The sequence below is a fragment of the Centropristis striata genome, chromosome 15, assembly GCF_030273125.1.
Source record: "Centropristis striata isolate RG_2023a ecotype Rhode Island chromosome 15, C.striata_1.0, whole genome shotgun sequence".
NCBI lineage: Eukaryota > Metazoa > Chordata > Actinopteri > Perciformes > Serranidae > Centropristis > Centropristis striata.
The window spans coordinates 9,885,997-9,906,465 of NC_081531.1; the positions used below are offsets into that span (position 1 = coordinate 9,885,997).

The 20,469-nt window shown below is 38.7% G+C and overlaps 1 protein-coding gene across 1 annotated transcript; it reads left to right on the top strand.

The window, feature by feature from the left end:
- Positions 1 to 3,263: 3,263 nt before the first annotated feature.
- gusb (glucuronidase, beta) lies at positions 3,264 to 19,776 on the top strand. The gene is made up of 12 exons (XM_059352015.1): positions 3,264 to 3,539; positions 5,195 to 5,380; positions 5,463 to 5,644; positions 6,194 to 6,336; positions 6,452 to 6,639; positions 7,957 to 8,109; positions 8,243 to 8,421; positions 9,777 to 9,923; positions 10,430 to 10,514; positions 14,212 to 14,388; positions 15,001 to 15,130; positions 17,324 to 19,776. The coding sequence occupies exons 1-12, from the start codon at positions 3,324 to 3,326 to the stop codon at positions 17,473 to 17,475; spliced, it is 1,938 nt and encodes a 645-aa protein (XP_059207998.1). The 5' UTR covers positions 3,264 to 3,323; the 3' UTR covers positions 17,476 to 19,776.
- Positions 19,777 to 20,469: the final 693 nt, after the last annotated feature.

A 20,469-nucleotide genomic window follows, 5' to 3' on the forward strand; every position in this document is an offset into this window, starting at 1 on the left:
GAAGATCACAAAGTATGACGGCTTGATGGGAGTTCCTGCAAGGCGGCTAGAGAGCAAGATGCCTGCCAATAGAGTTGGGATGCAGGGGCTTTGCAGCCCAGTCTGTTCAGAGCCTTCAGCTTGCTAGGCATACAGGGAGAGAGGAGGAGAAGAGCCATCCACATGCAGCCGATGTGGCAGAGAGAGCCTCAAGATGGCTGTGGCTCAACAGGAGAGAACCATGGGGGGTATGATCCCCAATGATTTCAGGAACATCACTGAGGATGTGTCCAGAAGAATTAGCAAATATAATTACATAGTTTGGCCATGTCTTGGCTTACATTAGGCTTGTTTCCACTGAATACTTTCTGAGTACTTTTTGGAAAGCGGGTGTGTTTTGTGTTTTGGCTCCGCCCACTAGTGAGTTCTCCTCGGCCTTTGTTCCCATACAGGTACTTTTGTAGCGGCTAACCAACAGAGTTCCAATGTGACAGACTGAGGCGTCAAGCAGTGTTTGCAAACTTACTGACTTTGTTGCTATATTTAGCGACTATTCAGAGCCCTCTAGCGACTCTTTTTCAAAAAAGCGACTAGCAACAAATCTAGCGACTTTTTCTAGTGTTATTGGAGACTGTTACTCTTCTTAACGAGTAGCAGGCGTTGTCATAAAGCACTCACAAGCAGCACAGTCCTCCAGCTGGAGCTGGTAACCCCTCAGTGTCCAGTTTGCACCAGTCTGCCAATGAATCACGCATGCGCAAAATTGCCGCTCAGTAGCAGCTCAGAAAGTACCTACCCCAGGCAGGTACTTTCTGAGCCGCTACCTGAGCTGCTAACCGGTGGAGTTGGGCGGATCTTGTGCAGATCCTCTCTCGTAAGCCACGCCCATAACGGCTCACTAGAGGGAAAAATACCTAATGGAAACACGCCTATTGGCTTTGGGGAGGTAACTTAGCCAGCTTTCCTGGAGCTGGCGTAGGTTGAGGCATTTTATTAAGAATATGTATTGAAAATGTCTGACATATGTCATTTTAGCCCTTAATATGTACACTATTCTGTATTCTGAGGCCTTAAAAACATTCCAAAATAATTTTCCAAATTTTGCTTTGAGAATTTTCTTCCTCTGTTGCCATGTAACTTTGTAGGAATGTTTTATCAAACACATCCTGTATTCTGAGGACTTATTAACATCCATAAAACATTTTCAAAATGTTGCTATAAGAGTGTTCTTCACTTGTTACCAGTTAACATTGTAGGAATGTTGAATAGAACATTCTCTAATCTACATCATTTCACCAATAAAAAATAAATTAATAAATAATTAAAAAAAAAGAACATTCTCTAATCTGTTACAGACAAAATGTTTTACCTTTGTTAACGTATCACATCACAGGAACGTTCTGGACAAAACATTCTGTATTCTGAGGACTTATTAACACCCGGATAACATTTTAAAATATTGCTACGTGGGTTAATGTCTAATATCCATCCATAAAACATGTAACAAGTTCTTCACTTGTTACCAGTTAACATGGTAGGAATGATGTATAATAGAACATTCTATTTTCCGTTTCCTACAAAATGTCCCAAAAACATCCCCAGAATGTTAGACAAAGTGTTTTACTTTTGTTCACGTATCACAGAAACGTTCTGGAAAAAAAAAAAATCTGTATTCTGTTTCCTACAAAATGTCCCAAAACATTTTGAAAATGTACCTTCTTTTTTTTTTTTTACCATTTATACACACAAAAACAGCAGAAAAAATAAATAAATAATAAAACTACAAAACAGTCTATTTGCATGTAAATTAAAATAGTAATTGTTTTCATTGTAGAAAGAAAATTCACATTTTAAAAATGGTCTAGAAACATAAATGGCACACTGTGAAAGCTCCTATGATTGCACTTACATTCTTAAAATGTTCTTTGAACATTACATGAAAACGTTTTCTTCAAACCATTAACAGAACTTTTAAAGGAACATTTGCTAATATTGTGGGAACGTTCCCTGCTAGCTGGGACATGTGAAAAGGTTAATGAAACATCCTGTTTAAAACAGCTCAACACAAAATGATTGACCTCATGAATCACAACAACAGACACATTGTACAACAGGTACATTGGTCAGTTAAATAAGATGTGTGTCTAACCTCACATGGGGATAATAAATATACAGTGGCCCTGAGAGCTCACGCACTGCAACTTAGGGAAACACATGCAAATACAAAAAACACAAACAAATTGAGAAAACATCTTCATCAATTTGACAACTCAAGCACAGCATTCAGAAAATGCACTGCAAACAAGAAAAAGTGATGCAAATAGACCACAACACAACACATAAAGAACGATGCAAAGACCACAACACAACAGAAGTGTTTCCAGAGGACACTTAAAACTGATGCACATGTCTGGACACACATGTGATATTATCACTTTATTACAAGATAATGATCATTTCAATGTTATAACCTGATAATTTCACATTATAACAGGTATAAGTCTGGAAACACTTCTGTTGTGGTGTATTTGCATTGCTTTTTCTTGTATTGTGTCATGGTCTTTGGAGCGTGTTTCCTAAATACTGCGCTTGAGTTGTCAAATTGATGAAGATGTTTTCTCAATTTGCTTGTGTTTTGTACATTTGCATGTGTTTTCTTAAGTTGCAGCGCTGTGAGCTCTCAGGGCCACTGTGTTTGTTTAGCTCGTCTATTAAACCTCTGAAGTCCAGAAGATTTTGGTTCAAATTTGTCAACTTCCTACGCATTCATTTCTGTCTCTCTTTAGCATCTTTCAGTCTGTCCTTACATCACATGCATGGCTCCTTTTTCTCGACTCAAAATTTTTCATTTTATTTTAATTAACAAAGTGTAAAGCTGCCAGGAACCGAAAATACAAATAAAAGTTACAGGTGCCTATGGAAATGTAAAAAAAAAAAAACAGCAGAAAAAATAATAAATAATAAAATTACAAAACAGTCTATTTGCATGTAAATTAAAAATAGTAATAGTTTTAATTGTAGAAAGAAAATTCACATTTTAAAAATGGTCTAGAAACATAAATGGCACACTGTGAAAGCTCCTGTGATTGCACTTTCAATTGGCTTTCTCAGCTTGTCTACATATAATATATAAATAAAGTTATTACTGTAAATAAAACAAGTGTATTTTCAATAAATAGGTGGACTCCAGAGGGTTACTAGAAATCTCCGACAGGCACTGAAAGCAGCACGGGAAAGTAGCTCTGCGGTCACGTGACTCCAGACTAAGTCATGTGACTGAAGCAGTAAATGAAAACCGCGGAGCTGCTTCTGGAGTGACCACTGAACATCAGACATCATCCAGGATGGTGCTACCTGGGAGGCCCGGGCTGCTCCAGCTCTTCTGCCTGCTCGCCGTGTTTGGGTCGGTGTGTCCGCTGGACTCCGGCATGCTCTTCCCCCGGGAGTCCTCCTCCAGGGAGCGGAAGGAGCTCAACGGGCTGTGGAGCTTCAGGGCGGACCAGTCCCCAGACAGGAACCAGGGCTTCGAGAGGCAATGGTACAAAAGTCGCCTGGCAGAGGTGAGCAGGGCGGCAGATAACAAAGCAAAGCAGCTCACTATGTTTACTGACAGTGCAAGTCTTTGTTTAGTCACTTTTACCCACTGACAGTATTTTAACATACTGACAGTGAACACATCAAACTGCTTCATGGTGAAATTAGCTTCAACAGGGTACAATACAAAACATTTTAAATTTAAAAACATCATAAAAGGAACCTTTTTAACCGGTTTCTTGTCTGAATGTTGCATGTAGGAAACAGTGTACCATTGAACCAACGACCCATTGAAATGAAGGTCTTGAACAGTCTAAGTTCAGCTGAATGTTAACCAGTATCCATTTGATTAGCAAATAAATTGCATGAAACTTTCAAAAATGAAGGTTTACTCCCCTATTAGTAGGACTATACTTTTTTCCTAAAGGAAAAGGGCCAGGAAATTACTTTTTGAGTGTTTTAAGGGGCAAAATGGCAAAGCTGTTTCCTTTGGAAAAGTCTGCAAAAAAGGATTTCAATTTGACCCCTTGGAGTCGTGTGACAAATTAAAGCATTGCTATTGTTTTCCCTTTTTTTCTAAAGTATTGCATTACTCAAAAAGATGCATTGTAGAAATTTGACAGGCCAAAAATGGGTACGTTGCCTGGGCAACACCGTACCATAGAGGGTTAACTATGACTGGACTCTTTCATATACTTCTGGCTACGTTGCAGTTGGTTTTGCAATAACCCTGTTTTTCAGACCTGCTTATCATTTAGTTAACATTTCGAAATACTGTATGTGTATTGAGCTGAGGAACTAAGATGACTATTTTGTCCAAAACAAGATGAATCATCCAGACTGCGACAAACCAATGTGTAATGATAACGATCAGTTTTGCATACACGCACTGAAACAGCAAGCAGTGAATATGTCCCTTGCATTTAACCCACCCTTTACAAAACCAGTGAACACACCATACAAGCTGTAACTTGCAAATGAAACCTGAACCCGATGAAAAACCTTCAAGTCTTCAAGTATACCTTGATTGTTTGCTTTTATTCTTCCTGTAAGTCGCTTTGGATAAAAGCGTCTGTTAAATGTAAATGTAAGTCAACCGTCTATGAATCTACATATGCAATAAAACCACTGGATGCAAACGTACAGCCCCTGCAACGAAAGAAAGGAAAAAAAGCTATTTTCAAAGAAATACTGTAAGATGAGTGTTGCGTCCCCTCTTTAAAAGGATGAGGAGAGCAACACAACAACCAAAAGATATGCAGGAGTCAAAGTGGAGTGCCCTCTGGCTTTGCTTGGCATGTAACATGGAGTAATATCATCAACATCTTTAAAAAGAAAATGATATATCTGCATATATATACATATATATTTTTTTATTTTTAGCATATCATGTCCGACATAAGAACAGTTTAATTCATCTAGTAGTCTATTATTTAAAAAAAAAAAAACATAATTATCCAAGAACCCCGCCCAAGAACAGTCCAAAATAATATTTTTATATTTATTTATTTATTTATTTTCTTATTGATTTAATAATTTTATGACCCCTCATTAATCGAGTGGGGTCCTGGCTCCAAGTCTGGGTGGTTTTACTAGTGTAAATCATTGGTGTAATGATAAACAGATCCATGGTTAGAGATAAAATATTATCTTTTCATTGAAGTTTTTTTTTTTTCCGTAGACCGGCCCAGTGATTGACATGCCAGTCCCTGCCAGCTACAATGACATCACGCAGGACACCACTCTGAGAGATTTCATTGGCTGGGTGTGGTATGAGCGTGAGGTGGTGGTGCCCGCCCGCTGGATCGACGATAAAGGAACGAGAGTGGTTATCAGAGTGGGAAGTGCTCACTATAATTCCATAATGGTGAGTATCACACGGTCCTTCCACTTCCTTAGTATAATGTGCATATTAGGGAAGTTATGTTGTAATTGTCTGTTTTTTGCAGTGGGTGAACGGGGTGAAAGTGACGGAGCATGAAGGTGGCCATCTTCCTTTTGAGGCTGAGATTGGCAGTTTAATCCGCCAGGGCCCACCTCAGCCCTGCAGGATAACTATCGCCGTCAACAACACTCTGACCCCGCACACTCTTCCTCCAGGAGTCATCAGGCACATGGACGACACCACCATGTAACCTCAGTCTTTTTATGTTCACTTAAAAACCTCGAGAGCCAAATGAGAAAGGTTCCTTCTGGCAAAATGTTTTTCCCATCTGGATGAAAAAAGGGTTCAACCTTTATTTTCTTTTAAGTCGGCCACCTCGAGACTTGTGAGTCTCGAGGTGGCTGACTTAAAAGAAAATAAAGGTTGAACCATTGAGGCTGACTCGAGACTTCTTTTTTTTTACATTTTTTATTTGTATTTTGTGAGAGCATTATAATACAGTGCTTACTTAAAGACAATATACAATAGTATTTCTGCCACTCACAATCAAGGTTGACCTTTTCAAATTTCTGATTCAAATTTCTGACCAATCAAACAATAGTTCTTGGACGCCACACAGGAACAAAGTTCTGCCCAGATGATGTCTCAAGAACAGAGAAATGTGTTCTCTCTCCCAGAGCTGCAAGAGAAGCCTTTAGTCTGAGAATCTAGTTCTTCTAGTTTGATGTCGTATTTGGACATTGTGCACCTGTCAACAAGTTTTCAGATAATGAAGAAAATGTAATTGCTCAACAGGTATCCTCCAGGTTATTTTGTGCAAAGCATCTACTTTGACTTCTTCAACTATGCTGGCTTACATCGCTCCGTGCTGCTGTACACGACTCCCAAAGCTTATGTGGATGACATCACTGTGGTGACCGACTTCTTGGACAGCACTGGTAAAAAAAAAAAAAAAAAAAATCCACTAAATTACAATAAACATATTAATTTTTTAATTTTAAATCACCTTCAGCACCGAGCGATTTTCTCAGAGAGGGTTTCCCTTCATTTCAGGTATCGTCAACTACAAAATATCAGTCAAAGGTGCTGCGACAGCCAACCTGAAGGTCACTTTGATAGACAAAGATGGAAGCTGTGTGGCCTCCAACAGCTCGCCATCTGGAGTGCTCAAAGTAGCAGACGTGAAGCTGTGGTGGCCGTACCTGATGCATGAGAATCCTGCTTACCTTTACTCTTTGGAGGTAAGAAAACCTGGTTATATACATGTCTCTTTTCAGCGTCCATTATCAAAACAAGCTATTTCGTGTGTGTGTGTGTGTGTGTGTGTGTGTGTGTGTGTGTGTGTGTGTGTGTGTGTGTGTGTGTGTGTGTGTGTGTGTGTGTGTGTGTGTGTGTGTGTGTGTGTGTGTGTGTGTGTGTGTGTGTGTGTGTGTGTGTGTGTGTGTGTGTGTGTGTGTGTGTGTGTGTGTGTGTGTGGCCTGGGACGATAACAAATTTTGCTGGACGATATATTGTCCCACAAATTATTGCCGATAAACGATATTATTGTCAACATGATAATATATCATAATAATGCACACCCTTTCAAATACAATACACTTTTATTTCTCTGTTTTTTTACCATTGTAATTTTAAGAACGTTTAAATATCCTAAATAAATAAAACAAACTTTTTTTTTTTTAAAAAGGGCAGCATTTATTTTGCGATGTAGCAAACTCCACTTTCTGTGAGCGCACAGCGCTTATATTTACTTTGTCGACCAGTGTTGACTGTCGGGACGAAGGCTCTGCATCTCCAGGTGCAGTTTTTTTCCCCAGCTGGGAAAACTGGGTCGGGTGGTTCTGCTTTAGATGGGCATGCAAGTTTGTTGTGGTGGCTTTTTTTGTTGCCACCACTTTTGAACAAATTCGGCATACAGGCTCGTCCGTGTGTTGATGGGCTCACCGTTTTCATTCGGTTGGAAACCGACATATTCCCACACCGGGGCTGTGGCATTTGGCTTTGCAATCATCTTTTTTCCTCGCGTTGCTCCGCACGAGGCTCACCTGCTGCACTCTGTGTGTAGCCAATGCTAGCGGCCCAGCCTTCCCCACAGAGACAAAGAGACTGGATGACTGACAGGAGGGTTCACTCCGCTCATTCTGCTATGGAACAAAAGCCCCCAGGTGCTGAGATCGAGCACAGAGTGAATCCTCTTGTCATCCAGCCTGCTTGGAGGCAACAGACGAGGCAAACAAACACGCATGCGCATGGCGATATAGCGAGGCCGGCAAAATTATTGAGTTCATTTAATTTATCGTGCGATTAATTGATTTATTGATTATTGGCCCAGGCCTTGTGTGTGTGTGTGTGTGTGTGTGTGTGTGTGTGTGTGTGTGTGTGTTATTTTGCCTATGTATGCTAGCGATTAATTGATCATCAGTGTTATAAATAATGGAGTTTGCATTCTTCCAAACGCTAGTGGACTCTCTGCAGTGGTTTGAGATTCAGCACAGACTCTTCTATTTCCACTGTCTGTTGAAAGCAATGTTGCTGACATTTGCATTTTTAACATTTAGGTTCGCTTAACGGCAGCGGATCACAAATCTACGTATGAAGATGTGTATACTCTACCAGTCGGCATCCGAACAGTCAACGTTAGCGGCACACAGTTCCTCATCAACAACAAGCCCTTCTACTTCCATGGAGTCAATAAACACGAGGACTCTGACGTGAGTACCAGCAGAGGGAGCAAAAGCTTCACCAAAACAACACGAGCAACAGACTGCCACAGCTCAGTCACATGGATGTTTAATATCTGAAAACAAACTTGGTAGAAACTGTCCTGTTTACTTTGTGCTGTAGATTCGAGGTAAAGGCTTCGACTGGCCCCTGGTCGTCAAGGACTTTAACTTAATGAAGTGGATGGGGGCCAACTCGTTCCGCACCAGCCACTACCCCTATGCTGAGGAGATCCTGGACATGTGCGACCGCCACGGCATCGTGGTGATAGATGAGAGCCCGGGGGTGGGCATCAAAGAAATGTAAGTGTCACTGCTCACATCACTGTGACCTTTAGGAGTGTTGAGCATTCAGAGAGGAAGCAGCATGAACATCTCCTGTTAGTCACAGTGTAAGAGGACGGAGACAGGAGAGCCCATCACATAGGTCCCATGTTGTAAAAAGTGAGAGCTCCAGGTCTTTTTTTTTTGTTGATAATGAACAGGCCTAGGTGAATACTATGAAAGTATGCTCAAGAAATCACCCTGGATAAGTAAGTTATTATTCTTGCAAGTAGTGTTGAAAGTTCCTGGCTCAGTTTTAGGTCTGACACAGACTGCACTCAGTCTGCAAAACAACAACCAAAAGTGGACTGCATCAGAATAAAAGATGCATATTCCCAAAGTGTATTTCCTAATAACTGATGGTTAAGGGTAAAGTAAAAAGAGGCAATAAATTACATGACAAAACAGGTCAAAATTACAATTTGACCACTGTTTTTTTCATACAGATGATGATGACTATTAGCTTTGTCTTTTGGGCTGCTTTGAGACCTGGTAACGTGAAATGATGAGCGGAACTGGAGGCCTTTCTCGGTTAGCCTGACTTATTTTTAGTTGCTTCAGTTTCATAAAGCAAATTACCGTAAACATAGTAAAATCTAGTTTCCTAGCACAAGTTGGCATAGTAAGTTGCTTTATGGAAAAAAAAATACTGAAAATGATTTAGACTCACCAAATAAACCTGGCTTGGACGGTAAACTCACTTTCAGGAACAGGCCCCTGATGTGTTGGTCTAGTTCAGGGGTCTGCAACCTTTACAGGCAAAAGAGCCATTGTTGGCCAAAAAAAAAAAAAGTAAAAATGTTGGAACGGAGCCGTAAAACCTTATTTGGAGCCTTAAAATGAAGATAAAACAGCCTACTCAGTCTAAATTAGCCTACCAACATTACTAATAGTTCATAATGAGCATTTATTAAGATGTTTTTGTCAGAACGCAACGAGGACCCAGTTGGAAATTTGTAATCGAAAGCTAGCCTCACTAGGGAGAACTCAAAACTTGACTTGAAGTTGGCAAAATGTAGAGGTTAAGGCACCGGGTCGTGAGCTTTTGTAAGCTATGATGCATATTTTAGGTGACTAATAATGTCCTTTATAGGCTACATGTTTTTATAATTGAAGAACACAAATTGCTTTCAGCCAACACCATTAATAACTGAAAATGCAAAGAAATAACTTTCATTCTGTACAATTTTTTGTAGTCTACAGAGAGCCACTGTAAATGGCTTAAAGAGCCACATGTGGCTCCAGAGCTGCAGGTTGGCGAGCCCTGCTCTAGTTTTTTCTCTCAAGATATCAACCCGGCGTTTGCTGTATCTGTTATGTCTTGTTGATTGCAGTCAGAGTTTTGGAAACGAATCCCTGACCCATCACCTGGCTGTCATGGACGAGCTTGTACGTCGGGACAAGAACCACGCCTCTGTGGTCATGTGGTCCGTAGCCAACGAGCCGGCTTCAGAGCTGCCCCCCGCTGGAATGTATTTCAAGTGAGTACGGGTGTTTTTGTTTAAATGTGAAGCACCGAAACAAAGCCATGAGCTTTGAAATTCTGAGGTTTTTGGGGGTATTTTCAGCTTAATTTGATAGAGATATAGACAAAGGATGTTTTTCAAAGTCCCAAAACTTTTAAAGAAGTTTAAAGCCTTAAACTGTGTGTCTGTAGTACAGATACTGATTTGTTATCAAGTCACAGTCTGTCCTTTTTCTCTGATATGTAGAATGCAGTAAGAGCAGTAATAAACCTGCTCCAAACATTAAACAGCTGGAGCTCATGAGTAGCCTGAGGCAAACAGGGAAGGCAAACACTCGACATGCCCAACTACTGTACTCAGGTGGAGCTGTACGGGCTGTGTGTATGTGTGTGGGAACAAAGTGTGCACATAACTCTACTGCACGGACATGCTGTGTTGTAGGGACTACACGTAACACTGTAATCATATAGAAAGAACTTAAAAATGTAAACCTCTAAAGATGTTTTCTGTTTTTGTTTCAGGACCCTGATACAACACACCAAATCTCTGGATCCAACGCGGCCCGTCACTTTTGTTACAAACAGTAACTTTGCCAGGGACAGAGGGGTGAGTTTTAACTTGCTTCTGATCAACATCATGCCAAAGTGAAAACCTGCACAGGCACAAACGCATTATAAGTAATTTGGTTTATTCATGCATAAGTTTTGATTGTGTGGCTGTGGCTCAGTTGGTAGAACGTGGAAGGTTGGTGGTTCGATCCCTGACCAGGGCAGCCTACATGCGAAAGATACTGAACTCTAAATTGCTTCAGATGCTGCGTTCATCGATGTATGAAGTTCCTGATGGTTTGGGATAGCCTCGGCCACTAGAAAAGCTCTATATAAGTTTAGTCCATTTGTAAAAGAGTAACTTAAAACCCCCTGAAAATCTTGTTGTTTCAGGATAGGCTAATTTAAAAAAAACCCTGAAATATAGACATTCTTGGTAGATTTAGCGACTTTTCAGACCCTCTTAACGATTTATTTACTAAAGCAACTAGCGAAATTAACGACTATTCATTCAGACTATCAAGGAAAAGGCAACAAATGTATTAATGTAATATATGCGGATGCGATAAAATGCTATTGAACGCTGGCCTTATGGAACATAAGATATTAAAAATCAGCATTATAGTATCCCTCCATGTGTCTGAACATCGATGTCACCGTGGTGAGGAGGAAGTCTGTTTAATAACCAGTGCTGACACAGAGTCAGTTCATTAGATTAGTTTTAATCTTCAAGGAAGTATTTGAAAGAGCAGTGTGTTTATTGACACATTAATCTCCAGCTGTGCAACAGTTATTGAATGGCTATTACAGCTGGATCCAACTCAGAAAAGCATAGTTGAAAAAAAAAACTCCAGAGGCTGGTTTTGTTGGTTTTGTCATGACAAGTTGGAGATTTTTAGAAAACGACAACGTCTTGTACCTAGATATACTGCTAACGTAGCTACTGATGCAGGATTGCGTCATCAATGTGCGTATGATGTAATCTGGCAATTTTTGGAGCTACTTTCATTGTAATAGTGTTGGAAACACTGTCTGCAGTGACACAGCAAGTTAAACATTTTCAGAGTTCCCCTTTCAGGTCTATAACATAATGAATATTTCAGCGAAGGACCTGCTGCAGATACAGACACATCTGTGGGCAGAACGGAGAGGATGTGCAGGTGATGGTGGCGGCAGACACAACGCTTTTTCCTATTGGCCGGCTCACTTTTCTCAAAATACTCCCAAATAGGGGCAGAGGCATTTTTCTTTTTTTATTAGTCCTGTAATGATAACCCCACCACTCTCAGTCACTATCTTTCTCAGCTCGGCCTGTTCTATCAGTAGAGACTGCCCTCTGGTGGCACGTGCTGGAAGATGAAACAGACTTGAACATTTCGTCCAAGAGAGAACAGTAAAACACGTCTTTGGAGGCCGGTGTTTTAACACCAAAAAGCTGAGCTACCCTAGCTCTACCCTGTTCTCTAGCAGAACACGAGACACAACCTACGTTTCAGGGTCAGATACTGAAACTTTTTCAAATTTGTTTTTATGAGCAAATGTCAAATTTTCTTTCCTCAACAGCACTGGCATTGTTCTGGCTGACTTGTGCATCAAGAGATACAACAGTAGTATTTCAAAGCCCTTAAACATTTAATTAGAATCATGATTATTTTTCTGTAACGTTAAACAGGTATGACTAAATAGGCACCAGTCAAAGCTAAACTTTCACGAAAAGAAATGTATTTGTTTTTATTAATTCACTCAAACTGAAATACTCTACCTAATCGGGGCTGTGCTGGTGTGGTTTGTTCTGATTTGATTTACACATAATACCACAACTGTTATTAGATTTTGATTTAAATATTTCTGAAACCTGATTGGGACGTTATCTCACCTTTTGCCGATTTGGTCAAACCAGTGAGAAGAGAAAGACGGAGATGGAAATTGTAAAATACCTTTTTAGCAAGGTTATTTGTGGTGTATTTGTAATATATAACTTGTCTGCATATTCTCTAGGTGTTTTACAATGTTGTGATGCTTTTATTTTGAAAAGGTACAACCCAGTGTGAAACGGGTGCTTTTATTTTGAAAGATAGTGACAGGACATAAAAGGTAGAACGATAAAGTAAAAAAACGAATGGTAAATTAAAAAGTAGTGCTTCGTAATTCAAAAGTTGATATAAATTAACAAAAAGGCTTCTATAGTGCCTGGCTGACAGGGGCACAAAGTTTGTTAAAGTTTATTTTCTTGTGTCATGTTTATTTGTGGCCATTTAAAAAAATATATTATTATAAAAAGAGTTTATTTGTTAATGCTAATGTTTGCTATTTTCCCATCTCGTAGCTCTTACGGTGAATTCACAAGGTGGAGCTACGGTTTAAATAAATCTTGTGTCTCTCATGTGATATATCCAGAACTGTTCGGCATAAAATAGGATGTTCAGGTTGGATCAGTCATAGTTAGAAGTTGACAGAACAAATTTGTTTCACAGCTTAAAGGGCAGATACAGATGATATAATCATACAAATGATCCTGAAATAGTGTTCTACAGTTTACATAGGTTAAAGAATACTCGTGTATGCAGAAAAGAGAGTTTGCTTATACAGGCCTGAGGAGAATAAGAGTCAGAATGTGAAGGGATCATGCTGAGCTTCAGATATTGTTGACTCAGTATCAGAGTTGTTGACATGCCTCACATTCCTGTGCCCTGAGGAATATCTCAGGACATACCTCGAAGCTTACAGGTACTGATTACTTTGCAGTCCCAGACTACCTGCAGCCTCTACTCGGCCAGAGTTATTTGCCTTTAGGGTGAGGGATGTGTAGGCACTTTCTGCTGCTGCACGCTAAAAGCCGTTCCATAGTTCCTAATATTGATAAAGATGGGTCACTCTTGTGTTGACCTACAAAACACCTCGCTCCTCCTTATCGGTTCCATCTCCTCCACATTGCCACCTCCTCCCGCTCCCTCAGATCTTCCTCCTCCATCCTCCTCTCTGTACCTTCAGCCCGCCTCACCACTATGGGGAGCAGAGCCTTCAGCCGCTCTGCTCCCCAACTCTCTCACTCCCACTGGACATCAGAAATACAGACTCTCTCCCTTTATTTAAATCCAGAATAAAAACTCATCTGTTCCAATTAGCTTACTCTGTTTGATTACACTGCACTTCTTTTTTTTTTTTTTTTCTTTGGTTGAATATTTTCTGTAACCGCACCACTCTTTCTTTGTTTTGATTCCCTGTATTGTCTTGTTTAAACTACTAGTGCAGTGCCCGTAGGAAGTATGTATTTGTACATTACATGCCACACTACAACGTCTGCAACTCCATAAAACACTTACTTTTCTTACTTTTTAGACTTACAGATGAGATGAGTCAGGGTGGAAATCCAGAGTGAATTGTGTTACTGACCAGGTGTAGGCCTATCACACAATGGGGCGGAGCTCCCCTAAAAGGCGTCCGATCAGAAACACAACATGTCCTACGTAAATAATGATATTTTAAAAAATGAACTCAAAAATCTTCAAAATCGAGGATGCACACCTTCATGCCATGCACAAGCTACATATGAAATCTTAGGTCAGTCTGACTAACGGTCAGCGAGATATGCCCTAGACACACACACACACACACACACAGACGCTTCTTGCTTTCATAGATTGATTGTACAGTGTCCTTGAGTGTTGGAAAGACGCTTATAAATCCAATTTATTATTATAAATGACTGATCAAACTCAAACAAAGTTATATCTACTCTTCTGTCTCCTCTCTAGGCTCCCTATGTGGATGTAATCTGCATCAACACTTACTTTTCCTGGTACCATGATGCAGGCCACCTGGAGGTCATCCCCATCCAGCTTAACACAGAGTTTGAGAACTGGTATGGAAAGTACAAGAAACCCATCATCCAGAGCGAATATGGAGCTGACACAGTGCCAGGGCTCCACAGCGTGAGTATTCATACCAATACACACACACACACAATCTTTGAAAGGCACTAGTGTCCTCACTAGTGATGGGAATAATTAATCAATGATCGATTAATGGTTGTTACGAATTTGGTCGTTCATGTGGAATTTTTAATCAATCTGTGTGTTGTTTAATTTTAATTTTATCTATAACTGTGTATCACTGAACTGACACACGCCGATCATTCAGTTCTGCAGCCGTACGTGAATAAGACAATGAGCTGAGAATGAAGTTGGATAAAGCTACAGTTTGCAAACTGAAAGTTGCAATAACAATTATAAATCAGAGAAATACAAAAGTGTTATTTGAGCAAAACTAGCTTACTGTATCAAACCTTGCTAGCATGAATTACTAGGTTTAATTTGATCAAAAAACGTTTTTATTAAATATGCAATATGCATTACTGTGAAAACTAACCTCATGCCTTTTTCGGGGGCTAAAACATAAAACATTGAACTCCTTCACGTTATCCCGTTACAGTATGATCTCACTTGATTTAATTTTACGATCGACCGTAAGTCTCTATTCGTCCTTTCAAAATAAAAGCGCCCGTTATCAAAACAGGCTTTTGACGCTGTTTTCTCACTCTGCAGGATCCACCCATGATGTTTAGTGAGGAGTACCAGAAGGAAGTCCTGCGGGGTTACCACCAAGTGTTCGACAAGAAGGAATATGTCATTGGAGAACTCATCTGGAACTTTGCCGACTTCATGACTGAACAAGGTAACAACAACCTGTAGAACCTGAACTGCTGCTATTTCTCCCAGTTTACACACTGCCCCTGTTAGTATGCTGAGTAAATACTGCAGTTTATTTCCCTCCATGACGAGAATAATATGAGGGTTTTGTTAATGCTGTAGACAGGGTCTATAGGGGATCAAAGAAGAGGAAATCACGCTATAAAAGTGTCTTATGCTACCTATACATCAGAAGACTTTGAAAAGATTTGGAGTTTTTAGTCTCAGACTGAGATTTTAGACAGACTGTGAATCTTGCAGGGTTACTATTTACAAAACTACAACTACATTCTTTTAGCATTTTTTTCCCTACCATGCAATTTTTTTCCTCATCATGCTTTTAGTAAAAACGTACAACATGGAGGAGAAGCAGCTTTTCGCTCCAGCCGCTCTAGTGTGTGCAGTGGTTTGTGTTGAAAAAAAAAACAACAACAAAAAGAAGAGAAGAAGACGCCACAAAATGCCCCCTCACAAAGCTGAAAAAGGGATTTTGGAAATGTTCCAAATCAGACACTTTCCATGGGAATTATTGACATTTATGGGAATTACCCAGTTAATTCCCATAAATGTCAATAATAATTGGGGGTGATTTAAATTAACTGTATCACATCCAAACATAAATATAAACATTTTGTTTTGTCATAAGAAGACAGCCATGTTAAATAATACAATTAAAAAAACATGACATTTCAGCAGATTTATTTGTAAGTAGAAACTTATCAAGTTTTAATTATTTTATTGAACAATCAATTATTTCATTGAACAACAAAAACATGACCCCACCCATTCAAAAATTGAGTAAAATTACCCCAAATCCCCCAAAAGTTCCATTCAACATGTAAATCAGTTGAACATGTGAAGGAGGAATGCACAGTAAATGCAGGGGGCGTGGCCTCGATAGGGGCGTGGCTTCAGAATGGGGAGTGGACTCCAAGGGGGCGTGGTCTCAGCAGTAGCTCTGCAGTAAGCAGTGTGCTGTGTGCATGTAATTGAGGAATAGCAGATATTCAGTTGTACTTGTATGAAATCTGGTTGTTTTAGTCCAGATTATACTAAAATATATTTTCCCCCACTATATTTAAGTTCCCTGAGTGCCAACCATGAATTTAGTAAATTCACGGTTTATTTTCATAGATTCCTGTTAATGAAAATTCCTGGAATTTTGCATCCCTAATGATGAGTAGAGCTGCCATGGTTAAGTAGATTAGAAAATTAAATAATTTTACCTGATGCTGTGCAATCAGTGAAATTGTCAAACAAACCTAAAAACAACGTTTTAATATAAAGCTCCATCTCTCACATGATATTTCATGTTCACCTTCGTATTACTTGCAGCTATCTCCGCTAAAACCGCGTGTGCACCCGGTCTGAAGAATGCATCAAGTGCACACATTAAGTTATTATTATGCTATTAATATACATTTCTGGGCTCTGGTGTTCCTGTATATGAATGTATAAAAACAGCAGTTTGAGTTTGTATATGACAGAGGGCAGCAGTGATGCAAGCAGAGCAGTCCTTTTTGTTTCTGTTTCAGTGATGTTTTTCAGGTGAACCACATTGTTAAGCTTTGGTATTTTGTCAATGCTGAGGTTGAAGAGACGACTTAAATCATCTCTACAACAGTTTCACATTTCCCCCTCTTTACAGGTACATCTCTATACATTAGAATATCATAGAAAAGTCAATTTCCAGTAGTTAGTCGAATAACCCCAACCAAGTATTGAGTCATAAAGATGGAGATACTTTTCAGTGGCCAACATAAAATTGGTCTTTTGTAATATTAACATGTTTTGAGACACTGAATTTTAGGTCTTCATTAAATTTAAGCCATAATCATTATAATTAGAAGAAATTAAATACATTAAGACATGAAATGTCTTATTCTGTGTGTAATGAATCTATATAATGCGTTATTTCCACTTTTTAATTGAATTACTGACATAAACTTTTCTATGATATAGTCTAATTTATTGAGATGCACCTGTAGATATGAAAATATACATGTACAGGTTAAACATAAACAAGTCAAAGACACAGATGATCAGTAACCTGATTATATTAAAATCATACATGGATATTAATAACCAGGTTTCTTACATTCCCAAACATGTAAGAAAGTTCCTGTGTTTTCCGTCCTGCGCATGACAAGGTGCTTGTTGCTCCCTCTCGTGTCTGCAGGGATCGTACGTGTGATGGGGAACAAGAAGGGCGTTTTCACCAGGCAAAGGCAGCCCAAAGCTGGAGCATTCATCCTGAAGGAGAGGTACTGGAGACTAGCAAATGGAACAGGCAGACTACCTCCGTGGACCAAGTACCCCTGCTCGTTGTGACACCCAGTCCACAGGACCGGCTCGATCCCATGTAAACACTGTGGCTCATGGAAACATTGCTGGTCAGTTTCTTGAGACAAAGTTTAGTTAAGCACATACAGTCATAGAAAAAAATATTTATTAGACCACCCTTGTTTTCTTCAATTTCTTGTTCATTTTAATGCCTGGTAAAACTAAAGGTACATTTGTTTGGACAAATATTAAAATAAGATTAGAATTAGAATAGATTAGATTAGAATAAGGGATGATATCTAGCCATTTTCCATTGTTTTATTGATAATGATTTTGGTTATCAAGAAAACCATGGAAAATGTCTAGATATCAGCTCTTAAATTAAACTCTTAGCTAGTTTTGTTGTTATCATTATAATTGCCCAAACAAATGTACCTTTAGTTGTACCAGGCATTAAAATGAACAACATATTGAAGAAAACAAGGGTGGTCTAATCATTTTATCCATGACTGTACATTCACACTTTGAAACCATTTCAGTGTGTGCACATGATCAAACCACCATGAAATTTTGTTGTCCTATGGTCTGCAATTTCTAATATTTTTAAAGCATAAAATTTGTGATAGTGCAATCACATTTTATAATAGTAGCAATAATAATAATTATACCTCTGATATGAAGGAAGTGAAGGTGTAAAACTTTCAGTTGTTACCGGAAATGATGACACACATAAGCAAGGCAGTGACTTCCTCTGTTACCATAAAAAGATAGAGGTCAAAACCAGATCATAATCCTTCATCGGTGATCAGCTCTGACCTTTGATATGTCAGGTGATTATGAGGACACCAGTCAGAGGACGCACATCACATTACAAAGACACTGTAAAGAAAGAGAGTTTGCACACTATCTCCGCTTAATTTCATTTCCTTCATGTGTTTGGAGACATATTTTCTTAAATGAACGCATAAAATAGTTAAATAGTTTCATATAACAACAGTTTTGGAAGCTGCTGTTATTTCAGAGCATTTAGCATCAGCATAATTTGCCTTTTCTCAAGGTAAAAAGTACTTAATATGTGTACTGTTCATGTGAAATGCAATGCTGAATCTAACCACAAGTGTTTTATTTTTATATGTATATATAAATCAAGTGCAAAAAAATAAATTTTGCTATAATTAAGGCCAATAAAGACAAAACTATTGTACTCAATATGCAAATTGTATTTTTTTAAATCATTTTAAAAACCTTTGTGGTGGCGTGACTGCAATCAGACAATTATTAGCAATGACTCAGCCACATCAAACTAATAACTCTGTTACAGCTGGACAAATAATGAATATTTAGACTCAGAGTAGCTACCATAGCAGTATATCTACAGTCATGGAAAAAATTATTAGATCACCCTTGTTTTCTTCAGTTTATTTATTTAATGTCTGGTACAACTAAAAGTACATTTGTTTGGGCAAATATAATGATGATAACAAACATAGCTTAAAAAGTTTAATTTAAGATCAGATATCTCGCCATTTCCCATGGTTTTCCTGATAATGATTTTGGTTTTTGTCAAGACAACCATGGGAAATGTCTAGATATCAGCTCTTAAATTAAACTATTATCAGCTTTTTTTGTTATCATTATATTTGTCCAAACAAATGTACCTTTAGTTGTACCAGACATTAAAATTAACAAGAAACTGAAGAAAAAAAAGTGGTCTTATTTTTTCCATGACTGTATGTATTGTTCGTGTGAAATGCAACATGAATCCAACCACAAGTTTTATTTTTATATGTGTATATATAAATGAAGTGCAAGAAAATCAATTTTGCTATAATTAATGCAAATGAAGACAAAACTACTGTACTAAATATGCAAATTGTATTTTTTTAAAAGCATTCCCAACATTATTCTTATAGTTTTGTAGAGCACATTGAAGTGTACTTTACAGTTTTTGTGCTGTTTCTCAAAGTCTCTAACTGAAATCTTTAAAAAGTCAACAAGTGGTGTGTTCATCGTTGGTGGTGGCGTGACTGCAATCAGACTTTTTTTTTATTATCAGTAACTCAGCCACATCAAACAAATGACTAAGAGCTGGACAAATAAATATTTGGACTCAAGTTTAGATTTCTATCAAACACAGTAGCTACCATAGCAGTATATCTATTTACAAGATGTTGCTAAAAATCTCCAACTTGTCATGACAAAACCAGTAAAACCAGCCTCTGGAGTTTTTTTTCAACTATGCTTTTCTGAGTTGGCTCCAGCTGTAATAGCCATTCAATAACTGTTGCACAGCTGGAGATTAATGTGTCAATAAACATGCTGCCCTTTCAAATACTTCCTTGAAAGATTAAAACTAATCTAATAAACTGAATCTGTGTCAGCACTGGTTATTAAACAGACTTCTTCCTCACCATGGCGACATCGATGTTCAGACACATGAAGGGATACTATAATGCTGATTTTTAATATCTTATGTTCCATAAGGCCAGCGTTCAATAGCATTTTATTGCATCAGCATCCAATATTGTTTGCTGTTATTGAATCTGGATCGTTGAATCCCTGATTAAATCTCTAGCCTAGGTTTCATAAAAACGTTAAAATAAGATCTTGTATTTAATTTATTTTAATTATATTGAAAGAACTAGAACACAATTGGCAAATTTAGGGAAATTATTTAAACTAAATTACAACCCATTTTGTACATTGCAAAAAAGAGTAAAAAGATGAAAACAGTGTCACTTTACCAATTTTTCCACATGAAGTTAACTATGTAAATTGAGATCTGTGGCTCTGAGGGATCCATCTAAAGTAAAAATAACTTCTAAAACATCACATGTTGGTTTGGGTAATGCTTTGAAATGTCGCCATCTTGGATTTTGGAGTGGATCTGACTGAGGACACCATGCATGCCCACCTGTACCGGCAACCTGGCTGCAGTGTAGCGAGGCGCCAGGTGCAAAGTCCCTGCTAACAAACTTAGCTTCCATAATTCAGTAAACCAGAAACAATGTCATGGCTATTAAATGTACACATCACCATGGA